The sequence below is a fragment of the Gossypium arboreum genome, chromosome 13, assembly GCF_025698485.1.
Source record: "Gossypium arboreum isolate Shixiya-1 chromosome 13, ASM2569848v2, whole genome shotgun sequence".
Classification (NCBI taxonomy): domain Eukaryota; kingdom Viridiplantae; phylum Streptophyta; class Magnoliopsida; order Malvales; family Malvaceae; genus Gossypium; species Gossypium arboreum.
This window is the reverse complement of record NC_069082.1, coordinates 127544337-127567735: the sequence shown is the minus strand read 5'-3', so window position 1 is coordinate 127567735 and position 23399 is coordinate 127544337. Positions and strand designations below refer to the sequence as shown.

Sequence of the window (23399 nt, the reverse complement as noted above, 5' to 3'; positions counted from 1 at the left end):
ATGTATATATTTTTAAAAAAGGGATTTCTTTTATTGTTCTCACATCGTTTAATATATTTCTAAAATAGCTTACTTTTATATTTCATACACTAATTCGTTTATTTATTTTAGATTCTCCTTTATTTTGATATTGTACAATGAGTTAAATTTCATATATCATTTTATTCTTATTTTTTTATATTTACATAAAATGAGTTAATTATTATAATTTAGATATTTATTTGCATAAAATGTTGTTATGTATGCATTATACAATTTATATTATTGAATTCATTATATTCTATGTTGTATTGTGTATGTAATGATACTATTTATGACCATGCATGAAATAATAACATATTAGGTAATTTAGATCCTTGTTCGTCACCTTTATTATATTTGCATGAAATGATAAAGCATATATATATTGTATTTAATTTCTTATAATATGTGAAACATATCATTACTTTTAAAACCAAAAGTCATTAAAAGAACTTTTAGAATATGAACGAGGCAATGCTTTGGATGTTTAGAAATTTGAGAAATAGTGTCCTGATATGCTGGGTTACAATTTCCTGTTTATCTAAATATCTAAAATATCATTTTTAAGCAAATTTTATAAATCATGAGATGATTTTAGCTACGAAAGTTTAAAGGTATCGTGTCCAATTATGCTGAATGTGATATTTATTATTCCTTCAAAGCGAATGAATCTCGATTCTCTTAATTTTAATTATTACAAAAATAAAGAAACCACACTTTTTTTAATATTCTCAAAATTCTAGCATTGAGACAAAAATTATCCAATTTGGTACTAATTTTAGGCGTTACAATGGTGCTAATCCTTCCTCGAACGTAACTGACTCCCGAACCTGTTTTCTCACAATTTCGTAGACCAAAATGTTTTATATAGTGATCCAATCACACTTTAAAAGATTAGTCGCGACTCCCATTTTCATTTTTCAAAATTCGATCCCCGTCTTTCAAACAACCCCTTTTAAAATTAGTTTCGACATTTTCAAAAACATCAAAAGCTTGTGTTGGAATATTGTTAAAATATAGAGAGAGAAAAAGAAAGAAATAGCTTAGCCATTGCAAGAGAAGTAGAGAAAAAACCCCATTACCCCCAAAACTCCATTGATTCTTTTGCACTGCAATCACATGGCGTACTGTTCATCTAATGTCTGTAACATCTTCGCATCCACTTTCCTCCTGTTCCTTAAGAACACGCTGCACTTAGACTTCTTTATCATTTTCTTCCTTATCTTCCTCATTTCCCTTCTCTTCATCTTCTCCTTTAAAACCTCTTGACCCTCTCTCCTACATGTGTCGGCCCGAAAACCTAACCTGCCTGCGTCAACCCCATTGGAGCATCCCACCGGATCTATGAAGCACCGACACGGGAAAAATCCCCTCATACCAGTGTTGTACTGGTGTCCGACACGGACACGCCGCCGACACGGCCAGATACATACTGGACACACCTCGACACGTGTCAAAAAAGGCACACTACCAGACTTTCTTTTGGCGTGAATCAGAAAGGGGAAAAAACCCATATACAATAATAGAACTTTAGAAAACAGATAAAAATCATAAATTGAACATTTAATCATGATAATTTATGGGATTTTTGACACACTTGCCTTCTTTGGAGTCTGTTCGCTTATATGAAGTGAAGATGATGATGCTGAAAGTTTTGTAGATGAATGTTTTGTAGAGAAGAAATACAAAGGCAAAGGTAAAAGTAGTAAATGAGGAGGGAAAAAAAAAGGGGTAAATGGGGAAGAAAATAAAGGGTATATGAGTGTAAAACTGTCTGTAGTAGATGAGGAGGGAAAAAAAAGGGTAAATGGGAAAAAAAAAAGGGGCTGTTTGCGTAAGAAAAAAAAAAGTAGTTAATATATTATATAATTATAATAGGGTAAGAAAATCAAAAACAAATTATAGTAGTTTAAAATAGCAAAAATATCAATATTTCCATTTACATTTGAGTATCTTAATATAAAAATATATAAAATTATAAAAATATTTTTTATTGCCGTATCTTTTCGTATCTGTGTCCACATTTTTTAAAAATTACCGTATCACTGTATTTATATCGTGTTGTACCAGTATTGCGTGTCCGTGTCTATGCTTCATAGCACTGGAGTATATATTAGTAATTAAAATGCAATTCATGTACTACAATATTTTCATTTTTTAAAAAATTTCAACACAACAAAAAAATAACACAAATAGGGAATATTAAACCATTGATCCAAATACTTGCGCATGTTATAGAAAAGGAAGCATTGAAGGAAGGTGTGGGTTATTACCTTCGTGCTCTTTTGGGTAGGCTCTGCTTTCTAAAGGCCTATTGTCTTAGCTCCACCAGCTGGAAAAACAATTAATGTACATCAACAAAGGTCTAAAAGTGTCGTTGTAGGCACATTAGGGCTTAAGGGATGCCCAAAGCTAGCCTCACTCTCCTATCTCTTTACCTTTCTACTATGGAATGGAGCGTACGATCTAAATATCTGACAGCAGCTCCCAAGGTGGGAGCCAGAGTCTTTTCTGCAAATATGAATAGCTCTGCTTTTAATGGCAGTGACGATTCAGAGAAAAGAGAAATGTTATTAAAGTGGTCCAGCTGTTTCTGTCTACTGAAGATATTTTAGAGTTTATGTTTCCTGTTTTATTTTATTTTGTTAGTTATTTTAGTGGCCCGTGGTCCTTTTACTGCTTTTGGGTCTGTTTTCCTTTTATTTGATTTATTTGTGTGGCGTTAGGGCCTGTTTGTTTTGAGTTTTAGGCCAAGTGACAAGTAAAATTTTGTTTTGTTTTCTTATTTTATAAATCTAGTCGAATTTTCTCAAAAAAAAAAAAAAACCATTGATCCAAATAACAATGACATATTTATTTACTTTATTTTTCAACTCCATGGGATAGGAAGCATTTGGTAGCAAACAAAGGTAAGATAGTGCAGAGCCAGCTATAGAGCTAGTCCCTACTCCTTACTGTCCCACTACACTAGACTCTACTAGTTTCTCACATTACCACCTGTTAACTTTTAACTTTCTACTGCTTACATTTTTATTACGTATAGTTGTGTACTATGCATTTATATTATTATATTAACATAATTACATATTTCACTTTTCAACTTTAAAATAATTATTTTAGTTTTTCATTTCAATCTTTTTAATCAAATCATCTTTAAAAAAACTAATTTTTAACAATTAAAAATATTAAAAATATTTTTTATAAAATTGATAAGTTTTAATATGTTTAACTAGACCTGTCCATAATTAGATCAAGTCGAATTTGAATTGAACTCAACTAAAATTTTAGACTCATCTGTTAAACTTGACTTGACCCGACCCGAAAAATGGTCTAAAATTTTATTCAATCCTGAATAAAAATGTTATAATTTTTAGAATAGAACTTTAACGACTTCATTTCATTTCTAAGGAGAACAGCGTAGATCTTAACAACGTCAAGGTTAAAAGAAAAGGTACTGTTCTTTTTGCAAATGAAAAGATGTGCTGAGTATTGTTGCTGATAATGCTTGTTTTCGTTACATTCAGATGACTCCGGTGGATGAGGAAGGAAATTTGGCTGACAAGCAAAGAAGCAGTAACCATCTTAGATGTAACTCGTCTGAAGATGACTTTAACTTCGAGGCTGACTAGATCAGTGTCAAAGACTCGATCGATCAAATACAGTAGTTGATTCATGGGGAATATGAAACCGTGTCAAGGAGGTTCCACTGCCTTAGCTAAAAACAATGTAGCTGTTGTGCCTAGTTGTAACAATGACAATCCGATGGATTCATCTTTAGTGGATGTTTGTGCAATAGATGAGGAAACCGTTACTTCAGAACTGGATTGGTATGAAAATCATGCAGATAATGAGGTGGAAGGCCCTTCCTGATGAATTGATTCTTCAAAGGGTTAACTCTAAAAGAGGATCCACATGCAAGTGGGCTACAAGAGCAGCCTAAGAGGTCCGGGATTGGTTGTACAAACACAAAACCCTCGAAACTACAATTCCAGGCTTGGGAGAAACTGAAGAAATGAGAACCCCAAGTTTATCTGTGCTCAAGACTAGAATTTTATGATAGAGAAGCATCCATTCCTAGAGTGCAGAATTAAAAAGGAACACTTGCAAGTTGCAGCTAACATACCACAGTCACAAGTACATTCTCAATTAGTTCATTCTTTGGTGTGAATAGAAATTAAAGATGATATAGTACTTGCTTTATTATTCTTTTTAAAAATCAGATCCTCTTTACACTTTTTTTCATACCATATTCTTGTACAAAATTTGCTTAACAATTTACTATTTAATCTAAATTAAATTAATTTTTAATAAAAATCAAACTTTTGTTTGGAATTTAAATCAAATTGAAAAAAATGAATTTCAAGATATTTTGTATATAGTAAATGTTAAATTTGTTATAAATTTAGACTTTTTAATATAGGGATTAAATTAATCCATTTAATAATAGAGAGACTAATTTGATTTAGTCTCTATAATACAGGGACCTCCAAAAAAAATATATTTATTAATGAAAAAGAAGAAGAAAACTGGTCTGGGCCTAACCGAATGCTAACCTGAAATTGGTCCACTATAACAGCCATAACCTATGGTGGGTTCTAAGCCTACAATAACAACCCAAAACTAACCAGCATTTCTCCTCAAATGAAATCGAAGAAACATTGAAAAACAAAGAACGGGAAAACACTTGGATACTACAAACTTTTTTTTTTTTTTTCTTTGGAAGCCATGAAAAGGGTTTTCTCCATAGGAATTTCACTCACTTCTCACAATTTTCTTCACTCTTACACTAAAACCAGCCAAAACCCAGTTCACTCGTTCTCCCCACTCGCCGCTTCAACTCGGTGTCGACTCAGGTTCTACACTTCTACTCATCCGAACCGTATTCTCAGGTTGAAAAGAAGCCTGACCCTGTTATAGAATCTGCTTCTGTAGCTGAAGCCCATGTCAAGGATGTTGCTTTCCCTGTTGAAGATATAAGTGATAAAGGTAAAAAAAAAATTGGGTTTGGGTTTCTAATTGGCAATATGGTTCGTTCTTGTGTTTTTGTTTAGATGATGAGAAAGGAAAGTCAAGATGAATGAACAAGTTTGATTTTTATCTATTGGTTTGTTATGTTCATGTTAGTCTGGTAAAAAGTCTTAAACTGGGTATGAGGATTTAAATTTATCAAATATTATTTGTGTTATTCAACCTTAAATTGAAAATTTTCAATTTTGATTTATTTAATAACCAACTGCAGTTTAGTTTCCTTATTTTTGATTTGTCAAATATTTTGTATTACAAGTTTAGAAATTAAGTGAGGTGATGTACTAACATAAGTTTTCAAGATTGGATCTTTTAAAATAAGAAAGCTCATAATTAAAAGCTTTAGGAATTCAGTTTTTATAGAAAAATTAATACAGGCTAGGTAGAATCGGACTTGGGGATTTTAAGAAAAAGATATGATATGATATGATATTGTGCTAATAAATTAGATTAAAAGGAGAATATGATATGATATGAGACAAAATTTCTGTTTTTTTTTTTAAAACAATAAATCGGTAAACCGGTGGTCTTTATTACAATCTCAATCTAGTAGTGTCCCAGAAGCAAAGCTTATTATCAGAGAGAACCAGCGTTGCCGGAAAATGGCTTGCCTCAACGCCCGAAGATCTCTATCAACCCTTTTAAGCCGCGCCCTCACTTCTTCTTCTTCCTTTCCTTCCCGTTCTCGCCTCACAGTTGCTCTCCTCAACTCAACCCCAGTTTTTATCCCCGAAGCAACCAAAATCCTGACCCGAACCAAGACATCTGGGTCCGGCTACTCGCCTTTGAACGACCCATCTCCTAACTGGAGTAACCCACCAGCAGCCGTTGATTATGAACATTGGCTTATCATTCTGGAATTCTCACAACGCCCAAAACCTTTGGAAGAAGAAATGATCGATGCCTATGTTAAAACCCTCGCTTCTGTAGTCGGCAGGTTTTTAAATAATAATAATTCCTTCAGATTTCATTAATTTTGGCTTTTCGCCGGGAATTTGAGAATTGGGTTTTATTTTTCTTTTTTGTTTGTTCTGATCTTGTAGTGAAGAGGAAGCGAAAAAGAGAATATACTCTGTTTGTACAACGAGGTACACTGGGTTTCGTGCTTTTTTCCCAGGGCCTTTTATTTATGACGTTATAGGTAATTTCATTTCTCATTTATTAGGGTTTAAGGCTTACATGGTTTTCCCTTTTTTAGTGTAATTGGAAGAAGAATTGTGTTTTTTTGAAACAATGGGCTTTCAGAAAGAAAGAAAAGAGAGAGTAAGAGTTAACATTGGCTTTCATTGTGTGTGATGTTTTCTTAGCTGTTTTAGGGTTTTAAACCTCCCAATGTTATTACTTCCTATACTAATTTATTAGGGTTTAAACGGTCCCCCCCCCCCTTCCCCAATTGTTTGAACTTATAATTGATGAGGCATCTACTTTGTTCTAAAATCAATCTTTTTCATACAATTGGCATTATGTTTCTATAGGGTTACCTCATGTACGGTGGGTGTTACCAGCTGAGTTTATCGGTGGCCGAGATTATTATTTTGGAGGTGGGTAGTTTAAAGATGAAGTTTGTTGCTTATAGCCATTGAAGTTCCCATTGTCAACAAATTTAATCTCTTTTTTCTCAGGGGATTTGTTTGTTGATGGGAAAGTCCTTCGTAGACCGCAATTGAATCCAAGGGTTGGCGTTTCAAATAGCAGCCACAGAGTTGGAGGACGTGGTGATGATGATCTTTGGGTTATCACTTTCAGATTCCCGAAAGACCAAGAACCTTCCTTACAGGAACAGATCGATCTCTATGTTAAAACCCTCGCTTCTGTTGTTGGCAGGTTGTTAATTCCTTCAAATTTGGGCATTTCCGGGAATTTGAGAAATGGGTTTTATTTTTCTTTTTTGTTTGTAGTGAAGAGGAAGCGAAAAAGAGAATACGCTGTTTCTAGTCCAACATCGTGGTATGCTGGGTTTCGTGCTTTTATTTCTGAGGAGATGGCTCATGAACTTTCAGGTAATTTCATTTCTCATTTATTAGGGTTTACATGGTGTTCTCATTTATTAGGGTTCATGGTTTACAACTGGCGTTATGTTTATATAGGGTTACCCCTTGTAGAAGGCTTTTATCGGGATTCAGAGGTCCAACATCGGAACGAAGATATTTGTGGAGGTGGGTAATTTAAAGAATTCAAGATGATGTTTGTTGCTTACAGCCATTGTCAACAAATTTAATCTCCCTGTTCTTATTAGGGCATTTGCTTGTTGATGGGGAAGTCGTTCTTAGACCAACCTTATCGAAAATGCAACCACCAAAGGTGGGGCACCTTGTGGGATTAATAGATTTCTTGCAGGACCAGATACTTGACGTTATTTCTGATCGGAATTTATCGGACGAAACCGTATTCGACAGTATTAGTGAAGCTGATATGATGCGGAGGATGACCGCTTTTTGAATCGAAAGTTGGAAGAAACCGAAACCGATAGTGGTGGTGAAACTGATCTCGTGCAGGAGCAGATAGTTGCCGTTATTTATGAATCGAAATTTGGAAGAAACCGATTTGGTGGATTCATATATCTCATTATTTATTTTATTTTTTTATTTTAAAAATAAATATCAGAGAAGGGTCGAAGATTGATATTTATTTTTTACTTTATTTTACTAATAACAATTTAATTTCAATATTACCTATTTATCTTACGAAATAATAATAAAAAATGACAGAAAATTGTATGTTCGTGCAAATGCAACACCATGAGTGACACTTTCCATACGAGATTTCTGATTTTATTTTCGCTTACAAAACATTATCAAACAGGTGTTTATGAAGATGAATCGAATGGAGGGGTTGGCAACATGATGTAAGTAATTAATAGATTAAGATTATCTGTTGAGATTTTCACTACATGTTAATTTGTACATTAAATGAGAATGATGGGTAAGTATAAGCTGAATGTTGACTGAGATATGAGGAAGGATTAATACTCTCATAATGTCCAAAATTGGTACTAGTTAATTACTTGATGTCTTAGCGTCGAAAATTATAAATTCGAAGAGAATTTAAAATACGATCCTCTCTTTGCATGATGTTATTTGATTAAAATACCGCTAATTAACTAAATTAAATTTTATGGAAATGGTCTTCTTATTTCTAGTTAATTGAGAAGAAAAGATCATGCCCAGTAAGTTATGGCATGACGTCTCGAATTCTTGAAAATAAGAATAATCGCCATTTGATTATTACATAAGTCCTATATGTGTCTTGAATTTTAAAAGGATGTTCGATTATCTCAGTTCAAGAAAAATCGTACCCCGTAAGTTAGGGTACGATTTCTCAAATCCCCTAATTAAAGACGATTCTAGTTGTTTCTTATGCATCGGGTAAAAACGAATATAACATTTAATGTGATGAACAATTAATTTATTTGGGCATAGTACAAAGATGAACAAATATTTAAGCATGTTACGTACTATAGTAATGGCAGAAATAGAACAAAATAACTATATGGGTAAAAAACAGAACTATAATATAGCAAAATAATAGTGAGAATAAAATAATAGTAATCATGCTAATAAATAATAATACATCTATAATAGTAATAATAATAGTAATCAATGATGCTAACAATAAATAATTATGATATAATTAATATTGTATTTAATGAAAAAATAAAAATAAAAAAATGTAAATTAAAGGGAAAAATATAAATGACATAAACTAGAAATGTTAAAAAATAAAAATAGAAAAAAGAGAGGAATGGTTGAATTAAATAAATGGACTAAATTGAGATTTAAACAAAATTTAAAGCATGGATTGCAAAAAAAATAAAGAAAGGGAAATAAAGGACTAAATTGAAAATATAACCAAATTTAAATCCTAAATTATAAGAAAACAAAACATAAAAGATTAAATTAAAATGAGAAGAAACGTATAGGGACTCAGAGGGAAATTATCCCAACCCCATGTCATTCCCTTAGGCCAACAGTGCGTCAAGGGATTGACTTTTAAAGAAATTAAAATTAAAGGGGTGAAATTAAAACAAATAAAAAATAAATAGGACGAAATCAAAAAGGGGCAAAAAAGCGGAAGGACCAAAGTGGCAATTAGACCTTCCATGCGAAAACGTGCGGATCCTAAAGGTATTTGGGTCAAATTTTTGTGTCGTGCCAAAACGATGTCGTTTTAGGGGGCTGTATAAATTAAAAAATTCTCAACGCGTAGAACGTGATCCTAGGGTCAAAACCCTCTAAAAAGAATCAAACCTTCAAAAAAGAAGATGAAACCCTTTGGTTTCTTTCTCATCCGATGAGGCTCTCGACGAACCTTAAGAGGTTTGGAGACCTTTCGAATCAGGGAGGCCACCCACGCCGGCGGTGAGACGAAACGTTAGGTAAAGATCTAAACTTTTTGTTTTATTTTCTGTTATTTTCTTTTTTTTGAAAATAATAAAAAATCGAAATAAATAGACTACCTTCGTTTTTGAAATTTCATTGTTTTCTTTTTTTGTATTTGATTTCTCTCTCTCTTTTTTTTATTGTTACCTTGGTTTCGGCTTTTATAGCCAAATAGATTACATGATATTAGTTTTTTTTTTGCTTTCTCCTTTTTGTTTCTGTTATTCCTGCTTTTCTGCTTCTGTGTTTATGCTATTCTCTGCTATCTGTTCTTTGTTTTTTTTCTTTTTTTGCAGGTTGCTCATAGCAATGGGCTGAGTCAACGGCGGTGGAGAGGCACGCCCCTTGCCATTTTAGACTTTTAATTTTAATTTTTTTTTTTGCTTACATGGCATAACACATCAGCATACTTATCCAAGTGGCATGTCACATGTCAACTTCTCATAGTTTACATCTGCCACATCAACAAATATTAATGGTTAAATTGATCAATGATTGTTTTATTAACGAAAGGGACCGATTGATTTTTATTATTATGCACACAATTGAGTACATCTTTTCATAAGAGCTTGATTAATTCTTTTTTATACTAAGGATTTTTTATCGTTTAGCCTAAGCCCATATTATGGTAAACTTTTCTCTTAATGTATACTACTTATAAAGTCTCTGATTGAGTTAGTGTTACAAGTTAATTAGACATCAATTAAATTGAAAAAAAATTAAAAATATAATTTTTAAAGACAACAAATTTTATTATAAGGGTAAACTACAAAAGTAGTCATTTTTGTTTGTCTCAGATTACAATTTAATCACTTATGTTTGAAATGTTATGTTTTAGTCACTTACGTTATCGTTTTCTTAAGAAGTGATCACTCTACCGTTAAGCTCCGTTACCTTCCTAATGGCGGTCTTACGTGGCAATCCATATATGTTTGAAATGCCAACTTGAATGTCCTATATGCCACGTAGGATTGTCGTTAAAGAGGTAACGAAGTTTAATGATAGAGTGATCACTTCGTAACAAAACGATAATGTAAGTGACTAAAATATAACATTTCAAACATAAAGAACTAAAATGTAACCTGAGACAAATAAAAATGAGTACTTTTGTAGTTTACCCTTATAATAAAGATATTATATCTTCCAATAATTTTATAATTTATTTTAAGTTAAATAGTTTAGATTACAGAAAATTTCAAAATGTTAAGTTGATGCTTGCTCGATTTTTAATGTTGATTTTATATGTTTTTTTCCTTTACTCACAGGATGAGCATCACATGATTTAATTAAATATTTTGAATTTGGTTTGGAATTTTCTTTCTAAATAATCTGATATGATTTAATCATGTTTCGTGATTTGTAGGTTGTATATACATTAGGCTTACCTTTTGTCAAAGATTTTATTTTTATATATTTATATAATTATTTTGTTAATTAATTAGATGTTTTATTTACAATAATATTGAATAAAAATAATTATTTTATACATAATTTAAGAAATTTTAAACTACACGAGTATAATGTGACAAGTGTTTCATTTATTTATATATTAATTTTAAATTTCTTTATTATATCCTATAACATCTTTTGCACATATTATATATGAGATAACATTTCATGTAAAAATTATGAATTATTATAAAATATTTTAAAATTAAATAAATAATATTAGAATAAAATTTTATTTTAAAATAGTCAAATTAATATACAAACTATCCATGTAAGATTTTTAATATTTATAAATTTATAAAATATAAATAAAATGATTATAAAACATTTTAAAATTGAAATAGAATAAAACAAATAAATGCTTTATGCTTTTTAGTTGGCTCACAAGTCACATGTCAAAATATATATACCGACCACTCACTTACATTTTGTTTTGTTGTTTTAATTAGAAATTTAGGTTGTGTTTGGTTTAAGGAAATTGAAGTTATTTTTATTTTTTTATTTTGGAAAATAGAAAATATTGAAGAAAATGTGTTTAGTTGAAATTTTAAAAATAATTTTGAAAAAATTAAATATATGAAAATTAGAAAATAATAAAAATTGTTTTCATTGTGTTTTGTAAAAGTGAAAAAGATAATAAAATAAATAAATGTTTTTAACTTTAGATGAGTTGGAGAAAACTAGTTACCAATTATGTTTTTTTATTTTATTATTAAAATAATTTTTATTTCTATTTACGAGACTTTTTTAATTTTAAAAATAAAATTATTTTCTAAAAATAATATGGTGAAAATAATAGGTAAATAATTATTTATACTAAAATTCTGTATCAATTACATTAGAAAATTACGAGAATATCCTTCTATAATTAAAGTAAATAATATATTTGAAGATATTTTAATCTTTTCACTTTAAATTTGTGATTTTCACCTTTCTAATTTATATAAATGAATTTTCTTATTATAATTTTTTTGGTGCTCCATCGTATATTTTATGTCATATTATATTTAAAATGTTCAGCTCAACAAATTTGAATGTGGGACTTTGAGAATTTAATAATGCATAATGGTCCCACTCTAAACCATCCAAAATGGACCTAATCTCTATCAATCGGGCCACCTTGTAAAGTTGTAGTCCCTAATTGCCCATGAAGTTAAGGATATGTAAAGTGTCGAAACCATTTTTTTTAAAAAAGAATTGACTTATATATTTTGAAAAAATGAAAAAATGGGAGTTGACTTATATATTTTGACAAAAAAATTTATTTATCCATGTTTTAGAAAAAAAGGCTTTCTCTCTCTCATTTTCTCTCTGACTTTCATAAAAAGTTAAATATTTTCATTGTTTGAATGAATATATGTAAAATATTTTATATTATTTGATAGATTTCTTACAAATATTTCATAAAACTTACATTTGAGATTTTATTATATTTTCGTTTTCTAATTGTGTTTACTTTACATCTATAATTTTATATTTTACATTGTATTTGCATATATTAAAAATATTTTGTTAAATTCATGTTCATTACAACGTCATTTTTAATTATATGACTACCAAGTGAGTATTTTTTATTTAAAATGTGACATCAACAAAATTAACCAAAAAATTGAACAATATCAACAATTGGACTTAATCTTCAAATATGAAAATAGAGGACTAAATCCTTTAAAATAAAAATACAGAGACTAAATTACAAATTTGTGAAGAGTATATAGACTTATGACATATTTTAACCTTTATACTAAAAATATTTATTATTAATATATTTATATTTGTAATAAATATTTATTATTACTATATTAATATTGAATATTTTCAATAATATGTGAAGAAAATTATTTAGAATTATTATTTTAAAATTAATTATTAAAATAGAATTGTATTAATAATTTATTATATCACTAAATAAAAATAATTAAATGTGTATGTTTAATAATATTGAAAGATATAATATTTTTTTGTATTTGATTTCTCTTTTTTTTTGTTACAATGGTTTCAGCTTTTATAGCCAAATAGATTACATGGTATTAATTTTTGTTTTTTTTTTTTTTTTTGCTTTCTCCTTTTTATTTCTGCTAATCCTGCTTTTCTGCTTCTGTGTTTATGCTATTCTCTGCTCTGTGTTCTATTTTTTTTTTTTTGCAGGTTGTTCATAGCAATGGGCTGAGTCAACGGCGGTGGAGAGGCACGTCTCTTACCATTTTGGTGAAATGGTGGCGTGTTTGTTGGGTTTTCTCCTTGATTTGCTTCTACTTTGGTTTTTCAGGCCCTTTTATATAATACTAAACAGTATTCTTTTTAAAAAAATCATAAATTTTATATTTTTGCAACTATCCATATGAAATTGGATAAATTTGTGTTTAGATTAAGATAATTTTGATATCTATTTGTCCAAATTTATTTTGAGTGTATATTTTATTAACTTTTAAATAATATTAAATTTATATAAAAAATTAATACGAATTGAATGAGATTAGATTCAAATTTTAAAATTAAATACATAAATAAAGAGAGATATGATATGATAAAATATTGTATTAATAAATTAGATCGAAGAAATAATATGAAATGATATTATGCTAATAAATTAGATGAACAGAAGGAGACAACTAATCGGTGAACCGGTGGTCTTTATTACAATCTCAATCTGGGAGTGTCCAAGAAACGAAGCTTATTATCAGAGAGAACCAGCGTTGCCGGAAAATGGCTTTTGTCAATGCCCGACGATGTCTATCAACCCTTTTAAGCCGCGCCCTCACTTCTTCTTCTTCTTCTTCCTCCTTTCCTTCCCGTTCTCGCCTCACTGCTACTCTCCTCAACAAAACCCCAGTTTTTATCCCCGAAGCAACCAAAATCCTGACCCGAACCAAGACATCCGGGTCCGGCTACTCGACTTCGAGCGACCTTTTCCGATCACCAGCTGCTTTCCTAGATGGCGTCGATTATGAACATTGGCTTATCATTTTGGAATTCCCAGAACGCCCACAACCTTTGGAAGAAGAAATGGTCGATACCTATGTTAAAACGCTTCTGTAGTCGGTAGGTTTTTAAATAATAATTATTCCTTCAAATTTCATAATTTTGGGCTTTTTTTTCCGGGAGTTTGAGAATTGGGCTTTATTTTTCTTTTTTGTTTGTTCTGATCTTGTAGTGAAGAGGAAGCGAAAAAGAGAATATACTCTGTTTGTACAACGCTGTACACTGGGTTTCGTGCTTTTTTCTCAAAGGATTTGATTTTTGAACTTAGAGGTAATTTCATTTCTCATTTATTAGGGTTTAGGTTTTACATGATTTTCCCTTTTTCTAGTGTAATTGGAAGAAGAATTGTGTTTTCTGAAACAATGGTTTTTCAGAAAGAAAGAAAAAAAAGAGAAAAAGTGTGTGATGTTTTCTTAGCTATTTTAGGGTTTTAAACCTCCCGACGTGATTACTTCCTATACTAATTTATTAGGGTTTAGACGGTTTTCCCCAGTTGTTTTTGTGAGTGTTTTTGAACTCATAATTGATGATGCATCCACTTTGTTCTAAAATCAATCTTTTTCATACAATTGACATTATGTTTCCATAGGGTTACCTCGTGTACGCTGGGTTTTATCAATTGAGTATTTGGATGACGAAGATCGTTTTTTTGAAGGTGGGTAGTTTAAAGATGAAGTTTGTTGCTTATAGCTATTGAAGTTGCCATTGTCAACAAATTTAATCTCTTTTCTCTCAGGGGATTTGTTTGTTGATGGGAAAGTCCTTCGTAGACAGCAACTACCAATGGCTGCCCTTTCAAATACCCACTTCGCAGTTGGACGTGATGATGATCTTTGGGTTATCCCTTTCCAATTCCCGGAAGACCAAGAACCTTCCTTAGGCGAAGAGATCGATCTCTACGTTAAAACTCTCGCTTCTGTTGTCGGCAGGTTTCTAATTCCTTCAATTTTGGGTTTTTCCTGGAATTTGAGAAATGGGTTTTATTTATCTTTTTTGTTTGTAGTGAAGAGGAAGCGAAAAAGAGAATATACGCTGTTTCTAGTGCAACATCGTGGTATACTGGGTTTCGTGCTTTTATTTCTAAGAAGATGGCTCATGAACTTGGAGGTAATTTCATTTCTCATTTATTAGGGTTTACATGGTGTTCTCATTTATTAGGGCTTACAACTGGCGTTATGTTTGTATAGGGATTCGAGATTCAGAAAACGAATATCCGAACGAAGATGTGCATGGAGGTGGGTAGTTTAAAGAATTCAAGATGATGTTTGTTGCTTACTGCCATTGTCAACAAATTTAATCTCTTCTTTCTTATTAGGGAATTTGCTTGTTGATGGGAAAGTCGTTTTTAGACCAACCTTTTCGAGAATGCAACAACCAGAGTTTGGGAGACTGTTGGTATTACTAAATTTCGTACTGGACCAGATACTTACCGATATTTATATTTGTAAATTGGAAGAAACCGAAACCGACAACGGTGGCGAAACTAATGTCAGGCGGGCCCGGATCTTTTTCGATTCGTAATTTGGAAGAAACCGAAACCAATAGCGGTGGCAAAACTGTCACGATTACTAGATTTCCTGGGTACAGGACCAGATCTTTTTCAATATTTATGTTCGTTTATTAATTCGTATTATTTAGGTCAACAGAAACCTTAATCACCATTCCTAATAAATATTTGTTGTTATTATATAAATTATATAATTTTGATTTTGATAATAATTTAATAAATACATAATAAAACTCAACTAGTTCTATAAAAATATTTTGTTAGTGTATGGTATAGAATATAATTATTGACTATTTATAAATTTATTTTAATATCTTTGATGATAATTTTAAAGTTTGGCTAATGAGTTCTAAGTAGTGATTCAGCAATCGGTACAATGGATTAATACCTATCAACTAGTAGAAAAATATATTTTAGATCCAAGTCGATCTGATGATTAGAGATCGGATAAAAAAATTGTTTGGATCTTGGTTCATAGATTCATGATGTTCCAAGTTATTTTCTAAAGAAAAAAAAAACTATAGAAAAGAAAATGAATTAGAGGTTTCGATTGGTGTAGGCGATGAGAACAGAAAAGATCATACATCAATGATTTCAACAACTTAATGAATTAAATAAAAACTTTCGAATAATTAAATAATATTTTGTAACTTTTTAAAGTTTATAATAGTGAGCTTTTTTCTTTTCTAAAGTTTCGCTAATGAGCTTCAAACGGTGATTCAATGATCAGTACGGTTGATCAGTATTCATTAACTAATAAAAAAATATACCTTAGATCCAAATTGATCTGAAATTTGTTTATAGTATAAAAGATTTTTTTTTTCATAAAATGTAAATAGCAATATTATAATTGCTTAATGAATACGTAAAATTAATTGATTACCATTTACTAAATCCGTGCAACTTTTTAGTAAATTTTTTGTGTAATTTTAATACGGTTGAAATAATAATAACTTTTGATTGAAATTATAATATTTGTAGAGATTATATTTGATATAAACAAATTAATTTTGTAAAGGGAAAAAGAAAGGGGGCAAGAATAAGTAAGGCAGAGTATGCGCGCATAGGGGGAAACCATTATCAAAATAGCGAAGGAAAAAAAAAACATGTAATTACAGAGAGATTCGTAGCTGCTGTGGCATTTCCCTTCCCTGCCCCCAAATGGAAAATATTTCATTTAGGCCCTTAAATTTTTTTAAAATTTTAAAATAATTAAGGTAAAATTTTACTTTTGACCCTCTAAAAATAATAAAAATTTGATATTTTTAAAGGTATCTTTCAACGTTTTTATAGTTATGCAAATGAAATATATTGTTTGGAATTGAAGTTCAACTGATAAAAATAAATTTCAAGATATTTTTATAGTAAATATTAAATTTGCTACAAATTTAAACTTTTAAGATAGGGATTAAATTGATCTATGTAGTAATAGATGGACTAATTTGATTTAGTCCATATAATACAGGGACATCCCACGTAGTTTAACAAAAAAAAATATATTAATGAGAAAGAAGAAGAAAACTGGTTTGGGCCTAAACCTGAAATAGGTCCATTATAACCAATGCTGGGTTCTTTGGTTATTTTGTTTAACTTTACACAAGAAGTAGAAGGCAATGCTGAGGCAATTCTTAACGCCAATTTACAGAGAAAGTTGAATGGGAAGGATGAGGAGGCAGGTGAATTAATATTTTTAAATCAAATTGATGAAATTAATAATTTAAAAGCTATTAAGTTGATGAATTAATAAATTGTTTTGATAATGATAGGTTACTTTATTATTATTTTAAATTTAAAAATACAAAAATAAAGTAAAAACAATAAAAAATAATAATAAAAGAAAAACAATTAGTGGTCAATAATAAAAATAATTAAGGATACATTAATTTTTCTCTAATTGAGATTAAAATAATATTTCGATTAATAATTTAAAAATAAGATCTATGGTAATCCCGTATGAAGTTAAAAAATCTTACAATAGGTGCAAAATAAATTAGGTTGTCTTGATTAAACTTACGCAAGGCCAAAAAAATTAGAAAATCAACTCGAATCGAGGTTTTTGAATGATTTATGAAATGTAAGTTTAAAAATTACGGTTACTTGAAATCGAACCAAATTTTGTTTTTTATTTAATATTTAATTAATCTTGATTTTTATGATATAAATAAAAAATTATATTCAAAATAATGAAAATAATTTAAAAGTTCTTCAAATTTTGTTTTTTTAAGAAATATTTATGAAAATACCTTTACATTTTGTCAAATAATATTCAAAAGCCATAAAACAAAGCTCATTTATAAAAATAAGTCTAAATTTCAAAATAAAAATCAATAGAAAAATAGAGAATTGAACCAAATTATGATGGACGGTTAAAAATTCTAAAAATTTGATTGAACCGAATCGATATCACTCTTAAACTTATCCTATTGTGGTTGATTTACTAGGTTTATATTGTTGTTGTTGCAACAACTTCAATATCACATATTTAAACACATTTATGTATGCGTGTGTTATATTCTATTTCATTTTTGGCATAATTATAAATTTAGCCTTTAACGTTTAGATTTTTTGTCAAATTGGCTCTTTTTTTTTTGTTAAGCTAAATTTGGCATTCAACTTTTCAAAAAGAGTCCAATTACTTTTCTCTAATGAAAATGCCCACTAAAATATTAATTTTTAGCAATATCGGCATGATCAACATGCATGGTAGCATTTCATGTTAATATAACACTATTTATCTTATATATCACGTTAACAAATAATTTAAAAATTATAAAATATTTAAAATAAAATAAATTTAATTTCATAAAATTATAAAATTCATAAATAAAAATATGAAGTACACGTAGATTGTCATGCGAGCTTTCTTGTTTAAAAATTTAACATTTTAATAAGATTTTTTGTTAAAAAATAACAATTTAATTCTCTTTAAGAGGTTAATGGTCAAATTTGACTCTGTTTAAAATGTTGTGGGCTAAATTTAAGTTAAAAATAATAAAGACTAAATTAATAAAAATAAATATTAAAGGCTTAATTTATCATTATGCCTTTATTTTTAAAAAAGAAAAATATATTTTTATACAAAGAAGATATCTTCCATTTAGAGATTTGCTATTATGGGTAATTTATTCCTATTTTAAATTTAATCCGACTCAATTTTAAAATCATTGAAATTTAATATGAGTAGATATAGAAAATCTTATACCAAAAGAATAAGTTAATTTTTCTTCAACGGCATAATAATCAATTAATTACAAGTAGAAACATAAGCTAAAAAAAAAACAAATATATTAATTTTAAAGTATAAAGTCTTTTTGGTCCTCCAACTTACAGAAAATCCATTTTATCTATCCATTTATTTTTTCATCTTTGTTAGCATTTAAACTCACATTTTTTACCATATCACTCAGAATGGAGGGAAAAATTAAATGTTTTTTAACTTTATTGATGTGACATACAAGTTGACTGTCACGTGGATAACATGTAAGTATTTAATTAATTTTTAATATGTAAGTATTTAATTAATTTTTTAAAATTCTAAAATTCAAAAAAAATATAAAAACTATTTTTTTAAAATTAATTAAATGATGCCATGTCATTTGCGTGGCAATCCACGTGTATGCCATGTTAGAAAAGTTAATAAACATTAACTTTTCAATCAATTTTGAGGTGATTCAATAAAAATACAAGTTTAAGAGCTAAAAGAGAATAAAATATAATGGAGAGCCAAAATGACTTTTTCTATAAAGTTGGAGGGCAAAAAATTATTATGTCTAATTTTAATGCAATAAACACATACCTTCATGTAACATTGGATAAAATTTTAAACTTAATTGTTCGATGATTTAAATAAAATTTTTGAATAATTTAATGGTAATTTTATAAACTTTTGAAATTAAGTAATAAAAATAAATTTAATTTAAAAACGAATTTAAACACAATTTAGTTTTTATTTTATTTTTAAAAAAGGAAGAGTCCAATGGCATTGTTGATAATAGATGGAAAAATAGTGGGCAATAGTTGAGGAAACCATAACCGAGGCATCCATTCATTCTATTCCAATTCCACAGTGGGACCCACACTTGCTGCTATCTTTTTCTACTTTAGAGCCGAAAGTCTTTCTTTTTCGCTTTTCCCCAAAAAACCAAAATTCTCTACACACACCTTCGATCCCGGGCCGGAGGCCTGGCCCGGTAACAAAACAAATTCAAACTCGAGACTCATTTTTGGTTCTCCCATAAGGGGAAAAAAATAAAAATATTTTATATTTTTTATTATTAATTTTAAAGTTTAAAATATTTTTATTGTTTAAATTATATACAAGCCAGAGTCGAGAGATTAAAACCTATTCAAGCTTAACAAGCTGTTCAACTCATATACAAGTCTAATTTCAATTAGTTACAATTTTAATTGGATGCAACCCTATTTAAGATTTGTGTATAATGAATAAAAATATAATTTTTCAAACTGAAAAGATGAATTATATTTTCGATTCGATTAATTTATTTAATTTTAATTAAATAAATTATTTAAAATATCTTAAAACTATAAAATCTTATTCAACCAATTTAATTATTGATCCAATCAAATTATAAATTAACTAATTTTTTCATTGCTTTGAATGAACTTATTTAACCGATCCTTTTATCTGGTTTCAACAACCTTTAAAAAATTAGATGTGATTAATAGTGAATGGGATTCAGTGTGGACTGGGAAAAAAAAAAAAGGAGTAGAATCTTTTTTTTGTGTGGGAACTACTTTTTAGCAGTGAAGGATAAAGCAGGGAAAGGTTCCTTCTTATTCTTACATGAAAGGAAAAAGGTTCTTCTTAATTTTGGTTTTTGTTGGTATTCATTAATAATATTAGTGTTATCTAAACAGAATCTAGTTGAGAATTGATTAGAATATCACTTTAGGAAGAAGGGACGAAGGTAGAAAGCTGTTTTAGGAGTAGGAATAAATAAAAAATTTATCCATTTAACCCTTTGTTTTCATCCCTGCCGAAGAGTGATAAAGAAAATAGGTTGACCCCCCGATTAAACTAGATTACAAATTGGTTTAATTGAATTTTATTTATTTATTTATTAATAATTTATTTAACTAGATAGATTGATTGGATTAATAATTGATAGTTTGATCAGTTTCAAAATATTAATTTTTATATGCATAAAAAAGAGAGATTTTTTTGTTAGATAATTAAACTGGACCAATTATATTTGTTGAATAAAGTCTTTATCATTCAATTCAAAAAAAAAAATCTACATTTTGATTATTACAACATGCCAATTAAACTAAAATTCTTAGTTATTTCTAATTTTATTTGTAAAAATAATTCATGAATAAATTATTTAATTTTTCACTCTAAGTAAACAAATAAATACAAATTTGTCAGTACTTACCATCAATCATGCATGTGATTGCAATCACATTTTTCTTCTTCTATTTTGCTGACTGTATAAAATGCAAGGGCATGGTTTTCATTAAAATTGCCTTTTAAATACACATAAATCTCATTACAATAATGGATTATTGACATTAGCATTATTATCAGTGTAAAAGGTAAAGGTAAATTTAGAGGTTGGCAAGATCCGGTTCCCTAAAATAGAAAATTATTATTTACACATTTTAAAATTTTTAAAATTTTAAATTAGTAAAAGTTAAATTACACTTTAGTTCCCTAAAATTATAAAAATTTGATTTAAACATTTAAAAATTATAAAGATATATACTATTAAAAATTAAAATTTAATTTCGACCCCCTAATAAAATTTCTAGGTTAGCCCCTGACAAGAGGATGTGGGTTCGAGTGCATTAAAACGCGTTATCTTCTTATTTAAGTGTTGGGGAGGGAGTATCAGTAATTCTAAGCATTTTATCAAAAGAATATATATGATAAAAACTTAATGTTCAAAAAATTTTAAGAAACAAGCATAGGTGGTATGGTTATTTGATTGACAAGTGGATATCGTATGTGGTAAGAAGAGTTCATAACATAATTTCTTCTATTTTTTACTTGTTCATAAATAGACGTGTTCATGGTTGGGCTCAACTAAAAATTTAGGCCCATTTGCTAGGCCCGGGCCCGACTTAGCTCGCTCAGATTAATTTTTATATTATTTTTAAATATATATAATACATAAAAATACTAAAAACATCAAAATAAATATTTTTCAACAAATTAAAAATAAATTTTAAAAAATATGTATACTTAAATAACACTAAGATAGATACAACTTAACAAGCAAATGCCTCTAAAATGATAACAAAATTAACAAATACCTTTAAGATAATAACAAAATTAACAATAAAATAAGTTTTATACAATATCCAAATAATAACAACAAAATAGTAGCAATATAATAGTAAAATAGTAGTAAAATAGAGAGAAAACAACAAGAAAATAACATTTAAAAAAAAAGAGCATATTTTTTTTGTCCTTTAGTGAATTTGGGTCAGGCCGGGCCTAAGCTAGAAATGCCTTACTCGAGGCCTGATCTTTTTTTAAACGGGCCTTTTTTTATTCAAGCTCATTTTTCGGGCCTATATTTTTATCAAAACCCTCCCACATTTCGGGAGGGCCTTCGAGCGTTGTGGGGTGGCCCAACCCATGAACAAGTTTATATTTAATCTATATATTTTAATTTTTAACATAATTTGATCTTATATTTTTATAATGTTATTAATTAGTCAAAATAGTTAGTAACATTAATTTTTCGATTAAAACATTAGGTGATTATATATAATTTGAATATCCCAAGAGTCTTAAAGATTGACATATGGCTTCACATTCCTTTTAGGTACGTCACTTTTTTGACATTATATAGCAATGGTCAAATTTCTAATTTGACCCCTAGATTATGTTAAAACTTGAACTTTAATTTATATACTTTAATTTTCAACTTAATTCAGTCCACTACTTTTATAGTGTCATTAATTAGTCTATTGTTAATTATTTCAATTAAAATTATGATATAAAAATTTCACGAAGAAAACTATTTCAATAGAATTTTTTTTATCATCACGGCAATTTGAATGAGTGTTTTAGGATAAAATCTTAATTAATATTTTCAACGTTATATTTATTATTATATGACTATCAAGTAAATTTTCTTTAAAATTCAAAATATCACATTAAATAATTTAAGAGAAGAATTTTAATCATGATGACAATTGGACCTAAATTTTAAATCTAAAAAGTTAAGGACTATATTCCTAAAAATAAAAAATAGAAGGACTAAATTTTAAATGTACAAAATATATAAGTGTACAAAAACTTATAACATATTTTGACATTAAATGCATTACTTTATAATTTGACACAAACTGACAATAAACCTAATGCGAAGAGTAAGTAATGTCCAAACTAATAGGATCTCATCTCTATATTTAATTTTGACATAATTTAATAATTTTAAATAACTATTTATATTATGCGAACAACCTCTTGCCATGTGCCAATAACATTGCGGGTTATAAAAAAATTATACAATTATTTTATTTTTAAAATATATTATTAATTAATCCACATATTAAATGATGTGTCATGATTACAGTATATTTTTAATATCAAATTATCTCGTATTTTACTAATTTATCTTAATTTAATTCTAAATTTATTTTCATAAAATATTAAATAAAAAATAATATTTGAATTGAATTTTTTTTTTTGGAAAGGCATTTAAATTGAAGACTATTCAGTAGAATTAAAAGTTTTATTTTCAATTAATTATTTAAACTCCCAACGTAGTGGGTATACAATCTAGTAATAATTAAAGGAAAATAATTAAATATTCCTAATAACTATGAAGATGACTAGAAAGAGGGTAGATTTTGTTCTTTTGGGTCAGAAAGGTTTAATTATGCTCCAGTCCTTGTATTTTTAGGCTTTTGAAAATTAATCCCTCTGCTTTTAATTTAATGAATTTAATTTGTTTGATTTAAAAATTAAAGTCCAATTGATAACGGTGAAGCCATAAGAAACTTGAAGGCGGAGGGGTGGGGGAAGAGGGGAGATAAAAAATTTGAATTAGAATAACTTA

General features: G+C 28.7%; 3 protein-coding genes and 2 long non-coding RNA genes across 7 annotated transcripts; 4 read left to right on the top strand and 1 right to left on the bottom strand.

Annotated features, from left to right (window-relative positions):
- Nucleotides 1–648: 648 nt before the first annotated feature.
- Nucleotides 649–2635, bottom strand: LOC108452008 (uncharacterized). Its single transcript, XR_001866334.2, has 2 exons — nucleotides 2295–2635; nucleotides 649–1500 (listed from the first exon to the last, which is right to left on the bottom strand). It is a non-coding gene; the product is annotated as an uncharacterized LOC108452008 (long non-coding RNA).
- Nucleotides 2636–4626: 1991 nt separating this feature from the next.
- LOC108450710 (multiple organellar RNA editing factor 3, mitochondrial-like) lies at nucleotides 4627–7758 on the top strand. 2 transcript variants are annotated; one of them, XM_017748447.2, is made up of 7 exons: nucleotides 4627–5007; nucleotides 5600–5983; nucleotides 6090–6187; nucleotides 6522–6587; nucleotides 6669–7046; nucleotides 7134–7202; nucleotides 7283–7758. In XM_017748447.2, exons 2-7 carry the CDS (start codon nucleotides 5649–5651, stop codon nucleotides 7483–7485), a joined length of 1149 nt encoding a protein of 382 aa, XP_017603936.1. In that variant the 5' UTR covers nucleotides 4627–5007; nucleotides 5600–5648; the 3' UTR covers nucleotides 7486–7758. The 2 variants fall into 2 exon arrangements, with proteins under 2 accessions (XP_017603936.1, XP_052879791.1); XM_053023831.1 differs by having other exon boundaries at nucleotides 4627–5983; nucleotides 7384–7758.
- Nucleotides 7759–9261: 1503 nt separating this feature from the next.
- LOC128286522 (uncharacterized) lies at nucleotides 9262–9937 on the top strand. Its single transcript, XR_008277107.1, has 2 exons — nucleotides 9262–9421; nucleotides 9722–9937. It is a non-coding gene; the product is annotated as an uncharacterized LOC128286522 (long non-coding RNA).
- A 3643-nt stretch (nucleotides 9938–13580) lies between these two features.
- Nucleotides 13581–14519, top strand: LOC128286857 (multiple organellar RNA editing factor 3, mitochondrial-like). Its single transcript, XM_053024624.1, has 3 exons — nucleotides 13581–13909; nucleotides 14029–14126; nucleotides 14446–14519. Exons 1-3 carry the CDS (start codon nucleotides 13581–13583, stop codon nucleotides 14517–14519), a joined length of 501 nt encoding a protein of 166 aa, XP_052880584.1.
- LOC108452358 (multiple organellar RNA editing factor 3, mitochondrial-like) lies at nucleotides 14005–15549 on the top strand. 2 transcript variants are annotated; one of them, XM_017750136.2, is made up of 6 exons: nucleotides 14005–14126; nucleotides 14446–14511; nucleotides 14593–14785; nucleotides 14860–14963; nucleotides 15044–15091; nucleotides 15172–15549. In XM_017750136.2, the coding sequence occupies exons 3-6, from the start codon at nucleotides 14640–14642 to the stop codon at nucleotides 15375–15377; spliced, it is 504 nt and encodes a 167-aa protein (XP_017605625.2). In that variant the 5' UTR covers nucleotides 14005–14126; nucleotides 14446–14511; nucleotides 14593–14639; the 3' UTR covers nucleotides 15378–15549. The 2 variants fall into 2 exon arrangements, with proteins under 2 accessions (XP_017605625.2, XP_052880323.1); XM_053024363.1 differs by having other exon boundaries at nucleotides 14446–14785.
- Nucleotides 15550–23399: the final 7850 nt, after the last annotated feature.

What these genes read in the sequence shown, in the direction of transcription:
- LOC108450710 (XM_017748447.2), top strand. Translation starts at nt 5,649, where the DNA reads ATGGCTTGCCTCAACGCCCGAAGATCTCTATCAACCCTTTTAAGCCGC. An exon ending in GATGGCTCATGAACTTTCAG is followed by an intron (nt 7,047 to 7,133) that starts GTAATTTCATTT and finishes ATGTTTATATAG; the next exon opens with GGTTACCCCTTGTAGAAGGC. An exon ending in GAACGAAGATATTTGTGGAG is followed by an intron (nt 7,203 to 7,282) that starts GTGGGTAATTTA and finishes TGTTCTTATTAG; the next exon opens with GGCATTTGCTTGTTGATGGG.
- LOC128286857 (XM_053024624.1), top strand. Translation starts at nt 13,581, where the DNA reads ATGGCTTTTGTCAATGCCCGACGATGTCTATCAACCCTTTTAAGCCGC. An exon ending in ACCTATGTTAAAACGCTTCT is followed by an intron (nt 13,910 to 14,028) that starts GTAGTCGGTAGG and finishes CTGATCTTGTAG; the next exon opens with TGAAGAGGAAGCGAAAAAGA. An exon ending in TTTGATTTTTGAACTTAGAG is followed by an intron (nt 14,127 to 14,445) that starts GTAATTTCATTT and finishes ATGTTTCCATAG; the next exon opens with GGTTACCTCGTGTACGCTGG.
- LOC108452358 (XM_017750136.2), top strand. Translation starts at nt 14,640, where the DNA reads ATGGCTGCCCTTTCAAATACCCACTTCGCAGTTGGACGTGATGATGAT. An exon ending in GATGGCTCATGAACTTGGAG is followed by an intron (nt 14,964 to 15,043) that starts GTAATTTCATTT and finishes ATGTTTGTATAG; the next exon opens with GGATTCGAGATTCAGAAAAC. An exon ending in GAACGAAGATGTGCATGGAG is followed by an intron (nt 15,092 to 15,171) that starts GTGGGTAGTTTA and finishes CTTTCTTATTAG; the next exon opens with GGAATTTGCTTGTTGATGGG.